Below are 15696 nucleotides of genomic sequence, written 5' to 3' on the forward strand. Positions count from 1 at the left end.
TAAAGATGCCTTCTAGGAATTTAATTGTCTATCATGTAAATAAAATAAGGAATTTGTTTTATAAAGTAAAAGATTCCTTATACTGTTCTTTATCAGCGCACTTATTTCATAGAATATTTAAATATGAGACTTTAAGGAATGATTTTTTTTTTTTTTTTTTTCATTCGAAAGGCTAAACTTGGCCCATTCGATAACCCGCATTTCCGTCGATTTGCGAAGCAAACCATTCACTTAAACTTCCTATGACTGTATATCTAAAAGAACCTAGAATGTAATCACTTCCGTTTCTCGTGACCAGTCTCTCTGTTAGAAGAAAATGAATTGCTTATGCATGCTCTTTTCATTCACAGCAATGCCAGATTCATGTGTTTTATAGTCTGTACAAATTATCATTTCTTCCTTTCATCAGCTACCTGGAGAAGTTTTACATTAACTGTCAGGTACTTATTTTGTTTTGTTCAATCAATAGTATTCTCATGTATAAATAATACGGTAAGAAATTTCGAGATGCAAAACTCTAAATTACTCATTGATTATCGTGACATAACCTCATTTTCGAAATATGAATTTAGAGGGAAAACGTTGCTAGCAGCATAACTTATAGTTTTACTTTGGTATGGAAAAGGAACATTTATTCGGGCAATTTATTTTAAAAATATCAACTAAGAAAGTTTCCAAGCATTATTAACAAAATTTATATAATTGATATTTATGTTTATCCATGAATTAATAAGTTAATATTTAGTAAAAATAAATTACATTAAATATAGGCTTAGTCTGAATAGATTATAGCAACTTTAATTATTCCTAGTTTAAAATCTCGTACTTCATTTATAATACTGACTTTTACGTTTGATGTAGAAAATATTTTCATCCAGGGAGAAAAGTTTTAAGCAAATCAACAGAAATCATACTTTTAATGCGATAATTAATAATAGTTAAAGTACATATAAATGGATTTCGGTTAGTTAATACATAGGGGAAACATAACTTGAGGGGGGAAAAAGGAAACCGTTTTAAAATAAAAATAGTTAAGTAGTTATAAAGTGTTTAAATAAAACATATTAATAAGAAAAAATAGTTCTCAAAAGGAGGGAGGATGGGATCTACTATGATGACACATCTGTTGTAATAATCGTATTGTTTGTCTTTTTAAAATTAATTTACGGTGTTTGTTTTCCCTCGTAAAATATGTTGCATTGATCTTTTTTTTAGCCCAAAGGTCGTTAGCCCAGAAGAGCTATTAATTTCGCTTTGGCATTTTGCGTTGCTTCACTATAAATGTCGGTTACTTTTCAAATTGTTGCCACCAAATATTAGAGCCCTGAGTTACATTTAAAGAAATTAAATAATGAAGAATCTGCATGTGAATTTAATAATAGGGTGCTTGCACCTTATAAGGTATTTCTCTCGCCTACTTAGCATGCCTTTGTGGTGTAGGAATTGACACGCTCTGTGCGAATTCTAGAGGTTCGTGGTTCGAGTCCCGACGAGGGGATTGCTCATTTTTCGTGTCTTCTACTTCATCCTAATGTCTCTACAGTGGCGCCCGAACTAAAAAAGGTGCCAGAAGATTGATGATGATTCTCCACCACCAGGACTTGGCGACTGGATCCTCTAATCCCCAGTCGCCCTTTAAAAAGGGGAAGTATATAATGTATTTCTCCCGCCATCTTAACATGCCTTCGAGGTGTAGTGGTCAGCACGCTCAGTGAGGTCCGTAGTTCGAGTCCCAGCGAGGACATTGCTCATTTTTCATCTCTCCTGCTTTCAAAAAATGCCTGATATCTCTACAACCTTTACGCCTCTATCCCATAAAATACCTGTTGACAAAATTGTCTCTAATTATACCTGCGAGCTCGTGGCCATCAAAAAAGCTTTAGATATCTACCATTCCAAGGCAATCCAGAACTCTAGGAGTGTCTTATTATTCTCTGATTCTAAAACTGCCCTCCAAGCCATCCTGCCTATCTCATTAACCCCTTAGACCAATATACATATGTATCCAATGTACCTATACCACCAATGTACCTATGTATGAAACTTTTTATTAATTGTATACTGAAGCATATATATGCACACGCCCTTGTTTGGCCACGTCAATACCACATATTCTCCATTAATATATTTCCGATGCAGCCCTTTCAGGAAGTCGCTAGGGTTGTGTTGTTCTAAATAGGTGCTGGTACCGAACGACACCCGATTTGTCATATTAAGCCGTCCGGGTGTCCGGGCCCTGCATTCACCTGTCACCTCCAAGCCATCCTAAGGGGCAACACTCAACTTACTCAGGACATTATCATGCTCTACTGCAGCCCAAAGGACCTGAACACTACAGTGGATACCAGCGCATGTTGATATTTACGGAAATGAACCGGCTAATGGCCTCGCCAAAGACGCTCGAAACACTTCTCAATTTTTTAACAGCTTAACCCTTACCGATGTTGACGCAATAGCCAGCTGAAGACTTACCTCCCAGTCAATCAAGAAGAATTCCATTCTGGCCCTAAATTGCAACCGTACCTTTTCCACTACCATAGCCAGACTGAGGACAAAATACTTGAAAGGAGTGAAGATATCCTCTGATGGTCAACGAAATTATAAAAGCTGTTCTCACTGTATTGATATCGAACTTTCTAAAAACTATCTCTTCGACTGTCCTGCTATTTTGGCCAAGCTCTTCAGTACTGATATAACTGCCTCACATCAACTCCTCTTATTCTTCGAAAATTATTGATGCTGCTGCGGCTGTTCTGGATACTTTTGACCCTGTTTGACTCCCCTGCACTGACTCCTTGGACAGGACAACAGCAACAACAGTACCTGGAGCCACCAAATTTTGAATAAAGTAATCTTCCACCGAATATTGGCATCTGGAAGCCCTAACTTGGAATTTGTTTTATTATCGATTTCATATTTTATAACACTTTAACGAATTTTTGGTTAACAAACTCAACGATTTCAAAGGGAGCAATAGCAGCACTGTACGGGCGAAAAAAAAGTTATCCCCAGCGCTCGAGACTGTGTATTGGAAATTCTAAAGATGTGCTCATTTTAAAATTATTTTGCGATATTGCTGTTGTATTGCGCTTTATGGTTTTAGTGCAAAGAACATGATATTTAATAAATAAAGGTAGCACATAAAATGTTAAAAAAAGTCCCTTTGGCCGTAATGTAAAATCTGAAAGCATTCAGACTTTTTTGTATTATTTTTAATTTTAGAAATATGAACGAATTTTCAGAAACAGAATCACAAATTCTAGTTTTACAAGAGTTTCGAATTTAATCTATCAAACGACTTTTACTAAGTAAGAAGAGGGAAAGTCAATGTCAAACGACTTTTACTAAGTAAGAAGAGGGAAAGTCAATGTCAAATGTTTTTTTCTTTTTTTTAAACTTTGGAATTCTCTTATCAGAAAAGCAAAGAATAATGCAGATAAATGCAAATTAAAAAAAACAATTAAATAAAATTGTTATATTTTCCAAAGAAATAAATATGTTTATTTTCGCCATTTTTGGTGTATTCTTTAATTCAATCTTTTTTTTTTTATCTTTTTCATTTAAATATTTAATTCTGGTTTCACTTATTTATATTTTGCAGAACATCCAATTTTACTTTCACATTAAAAAGTTATAATAAGAAAATATTTACATCAAGTTTATGTAATTGAATTCAACACATTTAGTGCCTTACTTAATATGGTGTTGTAAAAGCATTGTTTGAATTTAAGAGTAGTTAAAATGTTAATTTTTTGTATCGCATTTGTAGAACTTTTAAACAAAAATATTTCACACTGCATTTTTATAAACGCTTTTTTGAATAAAAAAAGAATGCGAAGTTTAAAAACATTTACTATTTATAAACATTTTAAGAAAATAATGTAATATCGATATTTGAACGAAAATTAATGCAAAGTCGAATACTTACAAATGTCACAGCTGGCAGGAACTAACATATAACGTGCACGCGAAGTTAGAAACACGCTTTGTCTTAAAATCCAAAAACCTCAGTTTAAATACTGATTATCTCATTTGCATTCTGGTGAGGAATACGGAAAGGAGAAATTACAGTAAGGATCGAAATCATAATAGTTGTTTAATTTAAATATTAACCTTACACCTTTTCCCACCAGAATTTAAGTAATCTCAACGACGGTCTTCAACAAGCTTCTTAAGATTTTAAATTAACTGCTAAGACGAATGTCAGATGGGCTGAAATTCCTGCATGTTCAGATGAGGACATCAGAAATTACAAAGCTTTTTTGGACGAAAGTTCAGATTCGGAGAGCGGTCCGAAAGGGGACACTACACTCGAAAACCTATTCGGAAGACTGCCCCTCACCCTCCATCTCCTCAGCATTTTGATTCACAGATTGCTGAACAGGCTGCTGCTGCCTCCAAACCTCACGCTATGGATACTACTCCAAATGATCAACCTACACTGATGACACCTTCAATTAATCAGAGCTCCTTAGGACGAAAGCCACCACCTATTATCATAAAAGATGAAAGATTCACTTTCTTCCCCGTTAAAGTTCTATAATTGGATATAATCTGCAAGCTGAACGGGGTTATTACGGACAAGTAATTCAGGGTGGCTTCAAAATCCAATCTAAGGCTCCAACTTTATACGGACGAATCATTAAGGTGCTTATGGATGCTGGAGTCCGCTATCACTGTTTTGAACTTCCTGAGAACAGATGTATCAAAGCTGTAATCAGAAGGCTGTCAATGTTTTGCCTTACCCGCATTAAATGATTCACATGTTGAATAGAAATTATTCCTTTAGCAAATGTGTTCTCTAAAGTAGCTCGTTCTTTAGAGAACGAAGAGAGAAGTAGTATAGTTCTTTACAGTAGCTCGAGAATTTTTTGATGACTAGAATTCGCACTTTGGTATGCCATACCGTGTAGTCACTGATCAAAGTAGTCAGTTTCGATACGAATTTTTTAAAATCATTAAAGTTTTTTGTGGATTTAAAATATGCACAGCAATGGCATATCATCCCCTATGTAATGGGAAAATTGAAAGGATCCATAGAACTTTAAAGGCTGCAATCAGAGCACACCATTCTCTTAAATAGACGGAAACCTTATCAACACTTTCGTTAGGGCTAAGATCGGCATTGCGTAGTGATACAAATTAAACCATTGCACAGTTTTTTTACGGGAAAACCTATCAGGTTACCTGGACAATTTTTTGACAAACCAAACGATATCTTGGATACCGAGATGTTTGCTTAAGAACTACAGAAACAAATGGAACTGTTAAAACCACTAGAAAGTCGCCGACAACCTTCTCCAAAATCTTTTGTTCATAAGGATTTGCACAATTGTACACGTGTATTCATACGTGTTGATAGAGTTAAAAAACCATTAGAACCTGCTTATGATAGATCCTTTACAGTTGTGAAGAGATAAGACAAGTATTTAATGTGACCATCAAAGGCAAAGATGTCAATATGTTTGAAGATAGATTAAAACCACCCACCCTATTTACTGTTAACTGTGGTGAACGCTCCGCATCAGAAGCAGTGGGATAGCACACAAACATTGCTCAATGAAAATCTCCCTACATAATCAACAACCTCAAAAACCCAATCAGATTTGTTTCATACAGATATTCAATAAAAAACATACACGCTGTGGTTGACATATGAGGTTTTCACCTGTTACCAAAGATTAATTAAATACTATTCATTATTGTAATTTCATATTAATTTCACACACACACATACCTACATCTTTACATATATAAGCGGCTAAAGTGTATGTCGCAGATAGTTTATTGTTGCCACTCGGAAAAATGAGCTCGGAAATTAACGTTTCCGCAGTTTTTAATTAATATCTCAACCGATTAAAGTCGTACGAAGATGAGAACAGTATCGATGGATTCGGAGAATTTTTTGGAATCCGAGGATAGCGTTTCGAATTTCAACTCGGTGCCGTTCCGTAGATATTCGAGAAAAAAGAATTTGGCAATTAGCCAAATCCTTCTAATAAGGAAAACCCAAGAAAGAAAGTGGAAAATGTAGGGAAAAATTAGTTTTTTTATTAATATCTCGGCTAATTAAAGTCCCAAGAAGACGCGAATGGTCAAAATGGCGTGCCACGGATCTTCGGAATCCACCGGTGTGCTTCGCTAAGCCCGGGAGCCAGCCGTTTCGAAGGAGATGATGTTACTTCACCACATGTATATATGCGGCTTAAGTGTCTGTTTGTCGCCAATAGTTTATTGGCTGCTTACGTAACTGTACTAGCCAATGGGGGTGAAGTTGCCACGGCACAGTGTTGCCGTTTCAATTGAGAAGTAGACAATTTCCTGTAAAAACTTGCCTTTGCTATGACCATCAATAAGTTTCAGGGTCAAACGCTTAAGCGTGTTGGCATTTTTTTATCTGAGCCTGTATTTGAACACGGTCAAGTTTATGTTGCCGGTTCAAGAGTTCGTGAAAGAACGGACGTAAAATTAAAGATGATCCTCTGTAAGGCGAGCTGGTCCTCTGTAAGGCGAGCTTAAAAATGATGGAAAGATCTACACAAGAAATGTTGTGTACAAAGAGATCTTTGACATGTGAATTAACATTTCATTATTTAAATCCTTTTTATTGATTGAGCTAGCTGCTATTATTTTTTAATAATTGGCGACCTCAAAATTAACATTCTAAATTTGGTAATCTGTAGAATATGCTTAAGACAAGTAAATCTAAATTTGCTTATGTGTCATTAATTGCCGCGTGAAGCAGACAGCACACAACGGCAGCGGAAGGTCGCTCAGTTGTAATAGATTCAAAAGCAGGAACAAACTTAGAAGTAATGACTAAAAAAATTGGAGGCGAACGCTGATTAAATCCTCAGTTTTGTTTTTAGCAACATGTTGTGGTTACACACATTAAATGTGCCTGTTCCAAAAAGCTTACATATTCAATAACTTTGTAGCAAAAAAGAAGAGGCAGAAAGACAGCAGTGTAGCTAGGCTGATCTGCCTCTAAATTCATCTATTCTCACAGGTTCCAGATTTTTCTATCTTACGTAACGTTTTAATGCAGATGCCTCTTTTCCAATCAAATTCATTGTAAACTCTAAAACCGAAACTCTGAAACTTTGCCCTTTTTCCGCAAAGCTCTCCTGCTAGCAAGATGTTTTTAAACTATACTGCTGCTGCTGCTTACTTACTTGATGACGTTCTACTTCAAAATGCGACTTACTGTATTCAAATATAATTAGGAACATCTTGTTTGTAAAAGGATGATTTGATATGCGTACAAAAATAAAGACTGTGATTTTTCAAGATACGTTGTGCTAAATTGCGTCATCGTGCTTTACACATGAACCTTATAAGAAATAGACTAACCCAAACGGGTTTTCCCTCTCGTCTGAGGCGTTGCCGGTTGTCACCTTGATCACATCCGAAGGAGTAGGGATGACTTGTAGAAATTTAACATTGGTGCCTATTGCAGCGTGTATAATTGTCAAGAAAAAGCTGGTTGTAGCGCCTCATTCCACAAATTAGAATTTCTACATATTTTTATTTTTGAAATTGAGATAGATTTTTAAAAATTTAGCATATTTATCAAGCATAATTAACGTTCCAAATAATTATAAAGCTATTGCATGCTTTCAGGGCTGGATATTTCTTTAGCTTTTCCTATGCTGTAAGGAAATTTGCAACTACTTCTTTTAGAAAATAATATTTTAAATCTGAACTAATAGAAAATTTCAAACAAGCAATTTTCTCTTGCAATTTTTATGCTTTTTATTGGTGTAAATAAGTAAAAAATGCTAAAATATTTAAAAACGAATTTTTGAAAGTTTTTTTTAAAATTCTAAATTGTGCTGCGTTTTTAAAATTATAGATGAGTATTATAGCACAATTTCTATAAAGGAATTTTATTTCAATTATATTTCATAATACATCATAGTAATACACTTTTGACTCCTTAATAACTTTTATACATTTAATTCTAATATTAAAATTGCATTTAACGGTAACAATTAATTTTGCTTGTATTTTATAGTGATTACTTTTTAAATTTATTTTTAGTCCTGCATAAGATTTTTTTATGTACTGTTAATTTAATTTATTAGCCCAAAGCGGCGGTAGCCTAGAAAGGCTGTTAGTTTCGAAGCGGCATTTTGCGCTGTTTTACTATAAATGTCCGTGTCTCCTTGCAAATTGTTGTTACCAAATATGATCGCCCTGTATTATATGTAAAGAAATTAAATAATGAAGAATCTTCTTGAATACATGTATGTTTCTTGCACTGTGACAAAAACGACAGTATCTAGAGCCATCAAATTTTGAATAATGTAATCTTCCACCCGAACATGAGCATCTGGACGGCCGAATTTCGAATTTGTTTTAATCTATTTAATATTTTGTAAATCATTAACGAATTTTTGATTAAGAAACTCAACGAGTTCAGAGCGAGCACTGTACGAAAAATAACAGTTTTATCTCCAGTGCGTAAATTCTAAAAATATGCTGTTTTCAAATGTATGGGGTTTATGGGCGAAGAACATGATATTCAATAAATATAGGTAACACACAAAACTTTAAAAAATTTTTCCTTTTGGGCGTAATATAAAATCTGAGTGCTTCTAGATTTTATTTTATCGTTTTTCTTTCCCTCATTAAGCTCAGAAAATTTTATTCTCCGAATTTTATGAATTATTAAAAGAACTAATCCACTTTAATAATTTAATGATCATATGATCAAATAAATATGATCGTTTTGTAGTGTTATTATAGTTTGGAAAATCACTGCCTGAAAACGTTCATTAAATTTTTTTAAAAAAATTATCAGATCTTGCTTAATTTTACCTTATTTATTTCAGCATCACGTACTATCAATCTTATTTAATTTTAGTTTATTTTTACGCAAAATTAAGTTCATAAATTTTGTGTTTAGAGTTTTGCCGTTTTACCAAAAGTAAAGAGGTTTTTACAAGAATTACACGTGAAAAAAATGCGCGAAATGCAGTAAAAAGTGCTTTAATGAGACATATTAAATCCTATTTGAAACAAACTGTGGCTTTCATAATCTCATCACTATACAACGTATCACATTTAATAATTAAAAATAGTTATGTGATACAAACGCCATAGGTTTCAGTGTTAAAGTAAACAGATCGTCCCTACTCTTTCTTGCCGACATGTCGGTGACGCGCGCCCACTGGGTTAGTCTATCTCTTATAAGGTCCATAGCTTTACACACTGCCACTACGGTCTTCTCGGTCATCTACGCAGTATCGTAAGCTGTTAAAAGTTCCAGTGCCTTCATCTACACATTTATAAAATTATTGCATATATATATAGCCATTGATCAGTAAAATTTAAATATATGACTATTTTTAAATTTTCCGCTCTAACTAAAACTTTTCATTTCTTTTGTTATGTAGGTCATTTTACTGATTATTTGCAACAGAATGCGTCCTACTCTACATCTAGCATTTGCATTCATTCTGTACTGGGTATCATCAGTGATGGTTGCAGCTTTAAGTGGTCCAAATGTTTGCACAGAGCATCAAATGCAAGTTCTTTGTTTTATTCTTTATGGCAGTAGTCTCAAACTCGCGGTTTCTGAAGCAATTTTACACAGGCCGAAAATACAATGCCCGTATATTAATTAGCATTATTATGACAAAAATTTGAAGAAAACGTTTAAGATTTTAATGACTAAGAGTCCAGTTTCATATTAGTGAGCATGAGTAATGCCGCTAAAAATTTGAAAATGGAGCTAATTAATTTACTGTATGATATAAATCTTATTCAAAGATTTGAATAGGGATATTTGCTTAACTTTTATCCTTAGTTCTCAAAATATAAATGAATATATCCTCAGTTACGAATTTTTTGCAATAAGTATATCGGTTTGTTTGGGACTGCATTTATATGTGAAAAGTTTTTTTTTGTGCAGTAGTAAATTAATAAGAAAAGAACCAGATTGTTCGATAAGATGTATAATATGGGCCGAAGAAGGTAGTTTATAGCAATTTTTCTTTAAGGTTGAAAAGTTTACCAAAATCGAAACTCTATGGGGTGTTATAGCTGAAAATTGTAGTAAAACATTGAAAATTGTAGTAAAGACGTTTATATTATTTACATACAAATATATGCATTTTTTTCAGCCTAACTCGAAGAAAAATATAGTAAATAATAATAAAAAAATTGGTTGCCATTATTTATTCTCAAATTTTGTTTCATTTGGAAATTTTTCCTAATTTGTAAATTTAAAGTTAAACGTAAGTTATTTAGTGGTTAATTCAAAATACTAGAATTATTTGAAATAAATATCTTTGATATCTTTGATCGTATCTTTATTTCTGGCCTCAACTACTAAGAGTTTTTACCAGTACACTGAAAATTATAACCATTTAGATATTTGCTTGGTTTAAATAATGAAAGATGTACACTTGTACATCGTCGCAAAAGGCGAAAGATAATAATGAAAGTTCATGAATTTAGTAAAGTTCAAACTTTAGAAGCATAAATCTTCGATCCATACGTTTGGTGTGGAGGCAGTCTGAGAAATCACGTGGTCTTGAGAGGGCACCTGATGGGTCGAGGTCAATGTTAGCAGAAATCAGTTAAAAGTTTGTAATTAAGCTAAAATTTAGCTTATAATTAAATAAATTTTTGTATTTTTCATTATTTCATAATGTAAAGCAATGAGGAAAAATACAGATTGCTTTATTCACACACAATTATTAATGTTAAAAATGAAATACTTGAACTTGTAGGCATGGCTAGGGAGAACCAATGCCTTTGAACGGTTAGTGCCCAAAGCGCAATTACACGAAAATACACAAAAGTTAAAAAAGGAAAGCAAAATATTGATTAAATAAAAACTATGTAGAGTTTGCAGGTTGAACATTTACAAGATGAAGATGAAATGAGTCGAAAACTAAAGAAGTTGCAGTTGGGGAATTATAGTTTTTAAAAGTAGAATTCCAAATCAATACTTGAAAAGTAATCGAGGGCAGCGATGCTGACTTCAAGTTTACTCATCATTGACTTTGCTTCTTAAATTTCCTTCCTAATGTTTTCATAAAACGAGTACAGTTTATTTGCAATACATGTCACATGGTTGGGATATATGATCTTCCTTTGTTGGTAAGCTGTAGCATGCTTGATCATCCGGCAAATGCTAAATATTTTTATACTGAAATAAATATCATTCTGAAAATTTAATATTTAACTGTGAAATCCGCTAAATATTCCACTAAATAACGAGCGTTATATAGCCACTTGAGTCACAAAGCATAACTAACAGAATTTTTTACAGATACCAACTTTTGCGTTTCAGGCAGAAAATAACTATAAATTTTCTTTGCTTCATCATGCATGTTTAAATAAATATTTGTTCAATGAATTTAAAATTTAGTTAAAAACATTAAAAAAATATTGCGGCTCATCAGCTACATTCAGATCGTGCATTTGGCCCGGGTGCACTGTGAGTTTGAGCCATTCTTTTAAGTTATCACGTACGCAGAATATTTGATTATTCTTATATGATTGAAAATTATTTGCTTATTTCAATAAATACAAGTTATTTGATTTATTCTTTATATTACTTGTGCGCAGGTTGTTTGATTAACAGTAGTAGGAAATTTTAATATCCCATTTCGCACGTAATATTGCTTATATTGGAGATTCGTAACTTTATTTGTAGCTATATAAGCACGAGAAAACTTTATGATGCGACGTTTTACAAAATAAACGAATTAAGGCGCTACCGTAACTGCTAAGTGAAAAAGATGGTGCAGCTGGTGCTGATTTTTTCTTGAATATCTGGCAGCTCGTAGACTTGCACAGATCATCTTTATTTAGATATAATTTATAATGTCGCAAAATAAAGCAATGAAAGTCTTGATAACTGCACCGTCTTTTAAACAGTTTAAGCATACACATATAGAAAAGGAGAAGCTACAGATTACATAGCCATGAAATAAAAGCAAGCTTTAAAATAATACTATTGCTTTCATGATTGTTGGTTTTACTTTCATTTTTCCGGTGAAGAACATCCATTATTTGCATTATATAAGAATTTTACATACCGAGGGTTAATTTTAAAAGCATACACTTCGAAAAGGGAAGCGTTTCACAATTTTTACGATAGAGGAGACATGATCAAATTAAATAGGAGATTTAAGATGCTTTTACAAATACTAAATTAGAATCACTTATGAGTCAATATCTTACTTTTTAAGGGATTCTAACTTTAGTATTCACTAAAGCTTCTTAAGTCTCCGATTATAAAGCACTAAATTTAGCATTCCTTAAAAATTACCCCTCAGGAGCTCACTTTTGTGAGTGCGAATGCGGCGATCTCGAGGTAACGTAGCCCTTCAGGAGATTATATTCTTGGTGAGACGAGTGTCACGTTCCTGGAGCTTCAGTGATCTATTCTCTTTTCCGTATCCTCTCCTCTGAACTGAAGCTTTTTTCCTTCCATTCTCCCTTGTGGGCTTCATCTCCAGAGGATAGAGCTCGTTATGAGAAACTGATCTCCAGATTTCGAGTGGCGAGAAAACTGCCCATGTGTTTGCCGTGCGTCGAGTCCCGTGTCGCTGGAAAGGAGGGTGCTGGTAGTTGAGCGGAGAGGTACTGTCCCCAACACACTGCTTTGGCCTTTGCTTCAGCTAAACGGGAGGCACCTTGTCGTCCTCACGAGTGTGAATTGGCTGGTCGCAAGTCCTTGTGTCAGGGGCTTGGGGATAAGCTCTCCGGAGTACCTGCTTTCGGGAAAGCCGACTGTGGGGCTTCAGTTTGCGTATAGGTCTGGCTAGCCCTAACACAGAAATCTGTGTTCCCTTGTTGAACTCCGTGGTGGGTGAGGCGGTCGGACTCAAATAATTTTTATCTTCATTATGGCTGATTCTTATCTATAATTAATAAAAGACTTTGAGGTCAATCATTTTGCTCCAAACACTAACTCTTCTGAAAAGTCGACTGTTAAAAACGTACGTACCGATGCAAATGCGAATAATCCTAACAAATGTCCCCGTTTCCTCGTTATCTCTAGTCCTCCTGGCGAACTGCAAAAGATGTCTCCTTTCCTAATAAATAAATACATTCGTTTTTGTGTTGGTGAGCCGAGAAATATAAAGCGTCTCCGCTCTGGAGACTTGCTTATTAATACAACTTCACTCAGTCTGCTTCCTTACTTCAAATAACCAAACTTGGGCAAGCAAATGTCACTGTAATAGCACATAAGACACTGAATTATTTTCGCGGTGTAATCTCGGAAGTCGACCTTCTGTTTGTTTCAGAAGAAGAGTTCGTTTCCGAGTTAGCTGACCAAAAGGTTAGTACTGCTAAGCGGATCAAGATGCGCAAGAAAGCCAATTGATTGACACACACGTGATCCTGACCTTCAATAGCCTGATGTACTGAAATATAAAGGTTAGATATGTTAATTGCTCATAAGACCTTATATTCCAAACCCTATGCGATGCTTCCAATGCCAGTCTTTCTGCCATTCCAAATTTTCCTGTCGTGGCAACCTGACATACGTTCGATGCTCGTTGATTGGTCACAATAGCGATAATTGCACTGCTATAGCATTGTGTCTGAATTACAAGGGTGACCATCCAGCATTTTCCCGTTCTTGTCCAAAATGGAAATCAGAAAAGGAAGTACAGACGGCGAAAGTTACTAGGAACATCTCATATGCTGAAGTCAGAAGATTAGTTCAAAGCATGCAGCTTCAATCAAATACATCTTACGCGATTGCTCTGACATCAAAGTTGCTACCCAAACTGCAATAAGTACGCAGACTCCACCAAACAAACCCCAGCAGATTACAAACAGCAAGAAAAAGGAAACTCCAACCCATGTGATTCAAAATAAAGAAATAGTAATTATAAGGAAACCAAAAATGTCCCTTCAAACGTAGTTAACAAAAATAGAAGCCCTAGCAATAGCTCTCTTGATGGAATGATTTCTGTATCTGTGGATTCAGATAGTAGGGAAGTAAAGGAGGGACTGGAAGTTCCCAAACATCTGCTTCCACGCAAAACAAAGAAACAGCACAGAAAGAACAAACATCAATTATAATGGCCACCCTCGTCTCATGGAAATTTTCTCGGCATCAAAGCTATGATCAATCCTTATCATCCTGTGCGCTTGGCAATACAGGAGAAAAAGCTGAAACCAGAACAACAAGCAAAATTTCGGAGGTTTTCTTTCGTTAGGAAAGGTAACCTTGCAGGTGAGCATGCCAGTGGAGGTGGAGGTCTCCTCATGTCACTGCACTATCCATCAAGTGCCCTTCCTTTGACGACATCCCTCCAAGTTGTCGCTATACAAGAAAATTCTCATATTTTGAGAATTTTGGTTTCATACTTTCTCTTTATTTGTCTTCATTGATCAACGGGATTTAAATGACCTTGTGGCGCAGCTGCATGAGCCTTTTATCATAATGGAAGATTTTAAAGCCCATAATCTGCTCTAGGGAACCAAAGACACCAAATAAGACACTAAATAAGCAAAAACCATGAGGAAGGCAAACTGAGCATATGATTAAGGATCATTGCCTCTGTCTCCTGAATAATGGGCAGGACACATACTTCCATGAACCCACAAGGACATTTCACGCTCTTGATCTAGTCATCTGTTCACCATCTCTGTTGCCATTTTAAAATTGTAGTGTAGTGATCTCTACAACAGCGATCATTATCCCATTTTTGTATCTCTTGCACGAAGAGGAGCAAACCCCATGTCGAGACCTCCTCGCTTTATCCTGGATAAGGCCGACTAGTAACTTTCTCTTCCTCTGCAGAGCTCGCGGAGAACATGGTAAAAGATTTGCGTATTGATGATGCAGTGAAAACGGTTCCAAATGCTATTATTCAGGCAGCTACGCTCTCAATTCGAGAACAACGAGAAAAGTGCTAAAATATTCGAAACCATGGTATCGTGGCTGTCATGAAGCACTGAAAAAACAGAAAAAGGCATGGGGAAATTTTCGTAGATACCCTACTGTGCACTATCTTATAGCGTTTAAAAGAGCCAAAGCAAACGCAGGAAACGTAAGAAGGCAGAGCGAGAGGGATTTCTGGATTTCATATGTGTCATCAATTACATCCTCTACGCCTAGTATGCGGGTTTGGGAAAGACTTAGGAAAGCATGCGGAATTTATAAAGACCACTCACTTTCCTTTTTGGAAAAGATGGCCGAGTGATTAGCTCCATAGAAGAAATTGCGAATACTATTGGTGAGATATTTGCTGCAGTTTCTTCCAGCAGAAACTATTTGCCTGCATTTCTCTCTATCAAATAGCGTTCTGAAAGAGATGCTATCGCATTCAACTCTTCCAACTCTGAGGCTTATGATAGAGATTTTATTATTCTTGAGTTAAAGAGAGCTTTGTTGCAGACACATAGGTCTTGTCCGGTTCTTTATGGCGTGAATTACGACATGCTGAAGTATCTGTCCTATAAGTCACTGAGTGCGGTTCTTACTCTTTACAACAGGGTGTGGAAGCAGCGAAATTTTCTGAGTGCATGTAGATACGGTATACCCGGGGATCTTAATGACATTGACTTTCGCGGCAACCTACCAGTTTTCATTTAGCATATTTTGAACGCTAGAACTTTTCAAGTAAGGATTTGGTCCTGTTTTGTCGGATGTTTTTTAACAGGAACAGGGTGTGCCTCAAGGCTGTGTGCTCAGTGTAAGCCTGTTCAGCT

General features: G+C 35.3%; 1 protein-coding gene across 1 annotated transcript in view; it reads left to right on the forward strand.

Annotated features, from left to right (window-relative positions):
* Positions 1-307: 307 nt before the first annotated feature.
* The window catches only part of LOC118193775 (uncharacterized), a 113292-nt gene continuing 97903 nt past the window's right edge, over positions 308-15696 (forward strand). Inside the window, exons 1-2 of the mRNA XM_035364914.2 lie at positions 308-440; positions 9402-9532. Coding sequence (XP_035220805.1) covers positions 9429-9532 — 104 coding nt within the window. The 5' untranslated portion in view covers positions 308-440; positions 9402-9428. The remainder of the gene's footprint in view (positions 441-9401; positions 9533-15696) is intronic.

This window comes from Stegodyphus dumicola, chromosome 6 (genome assembly GCF_044657685.1).
Source record: "Stegodyphus dumicola isolate Sdum_Otavi_A_Nest chromosome 6, ASM4465768v1".
Classification (NCBI taxonomy): Eukaryota; Metazoa; Arthropoda; class Arachnida; order Araneae; family Eresidae; genus Stegodyphus; species Stegodyphus dumicola.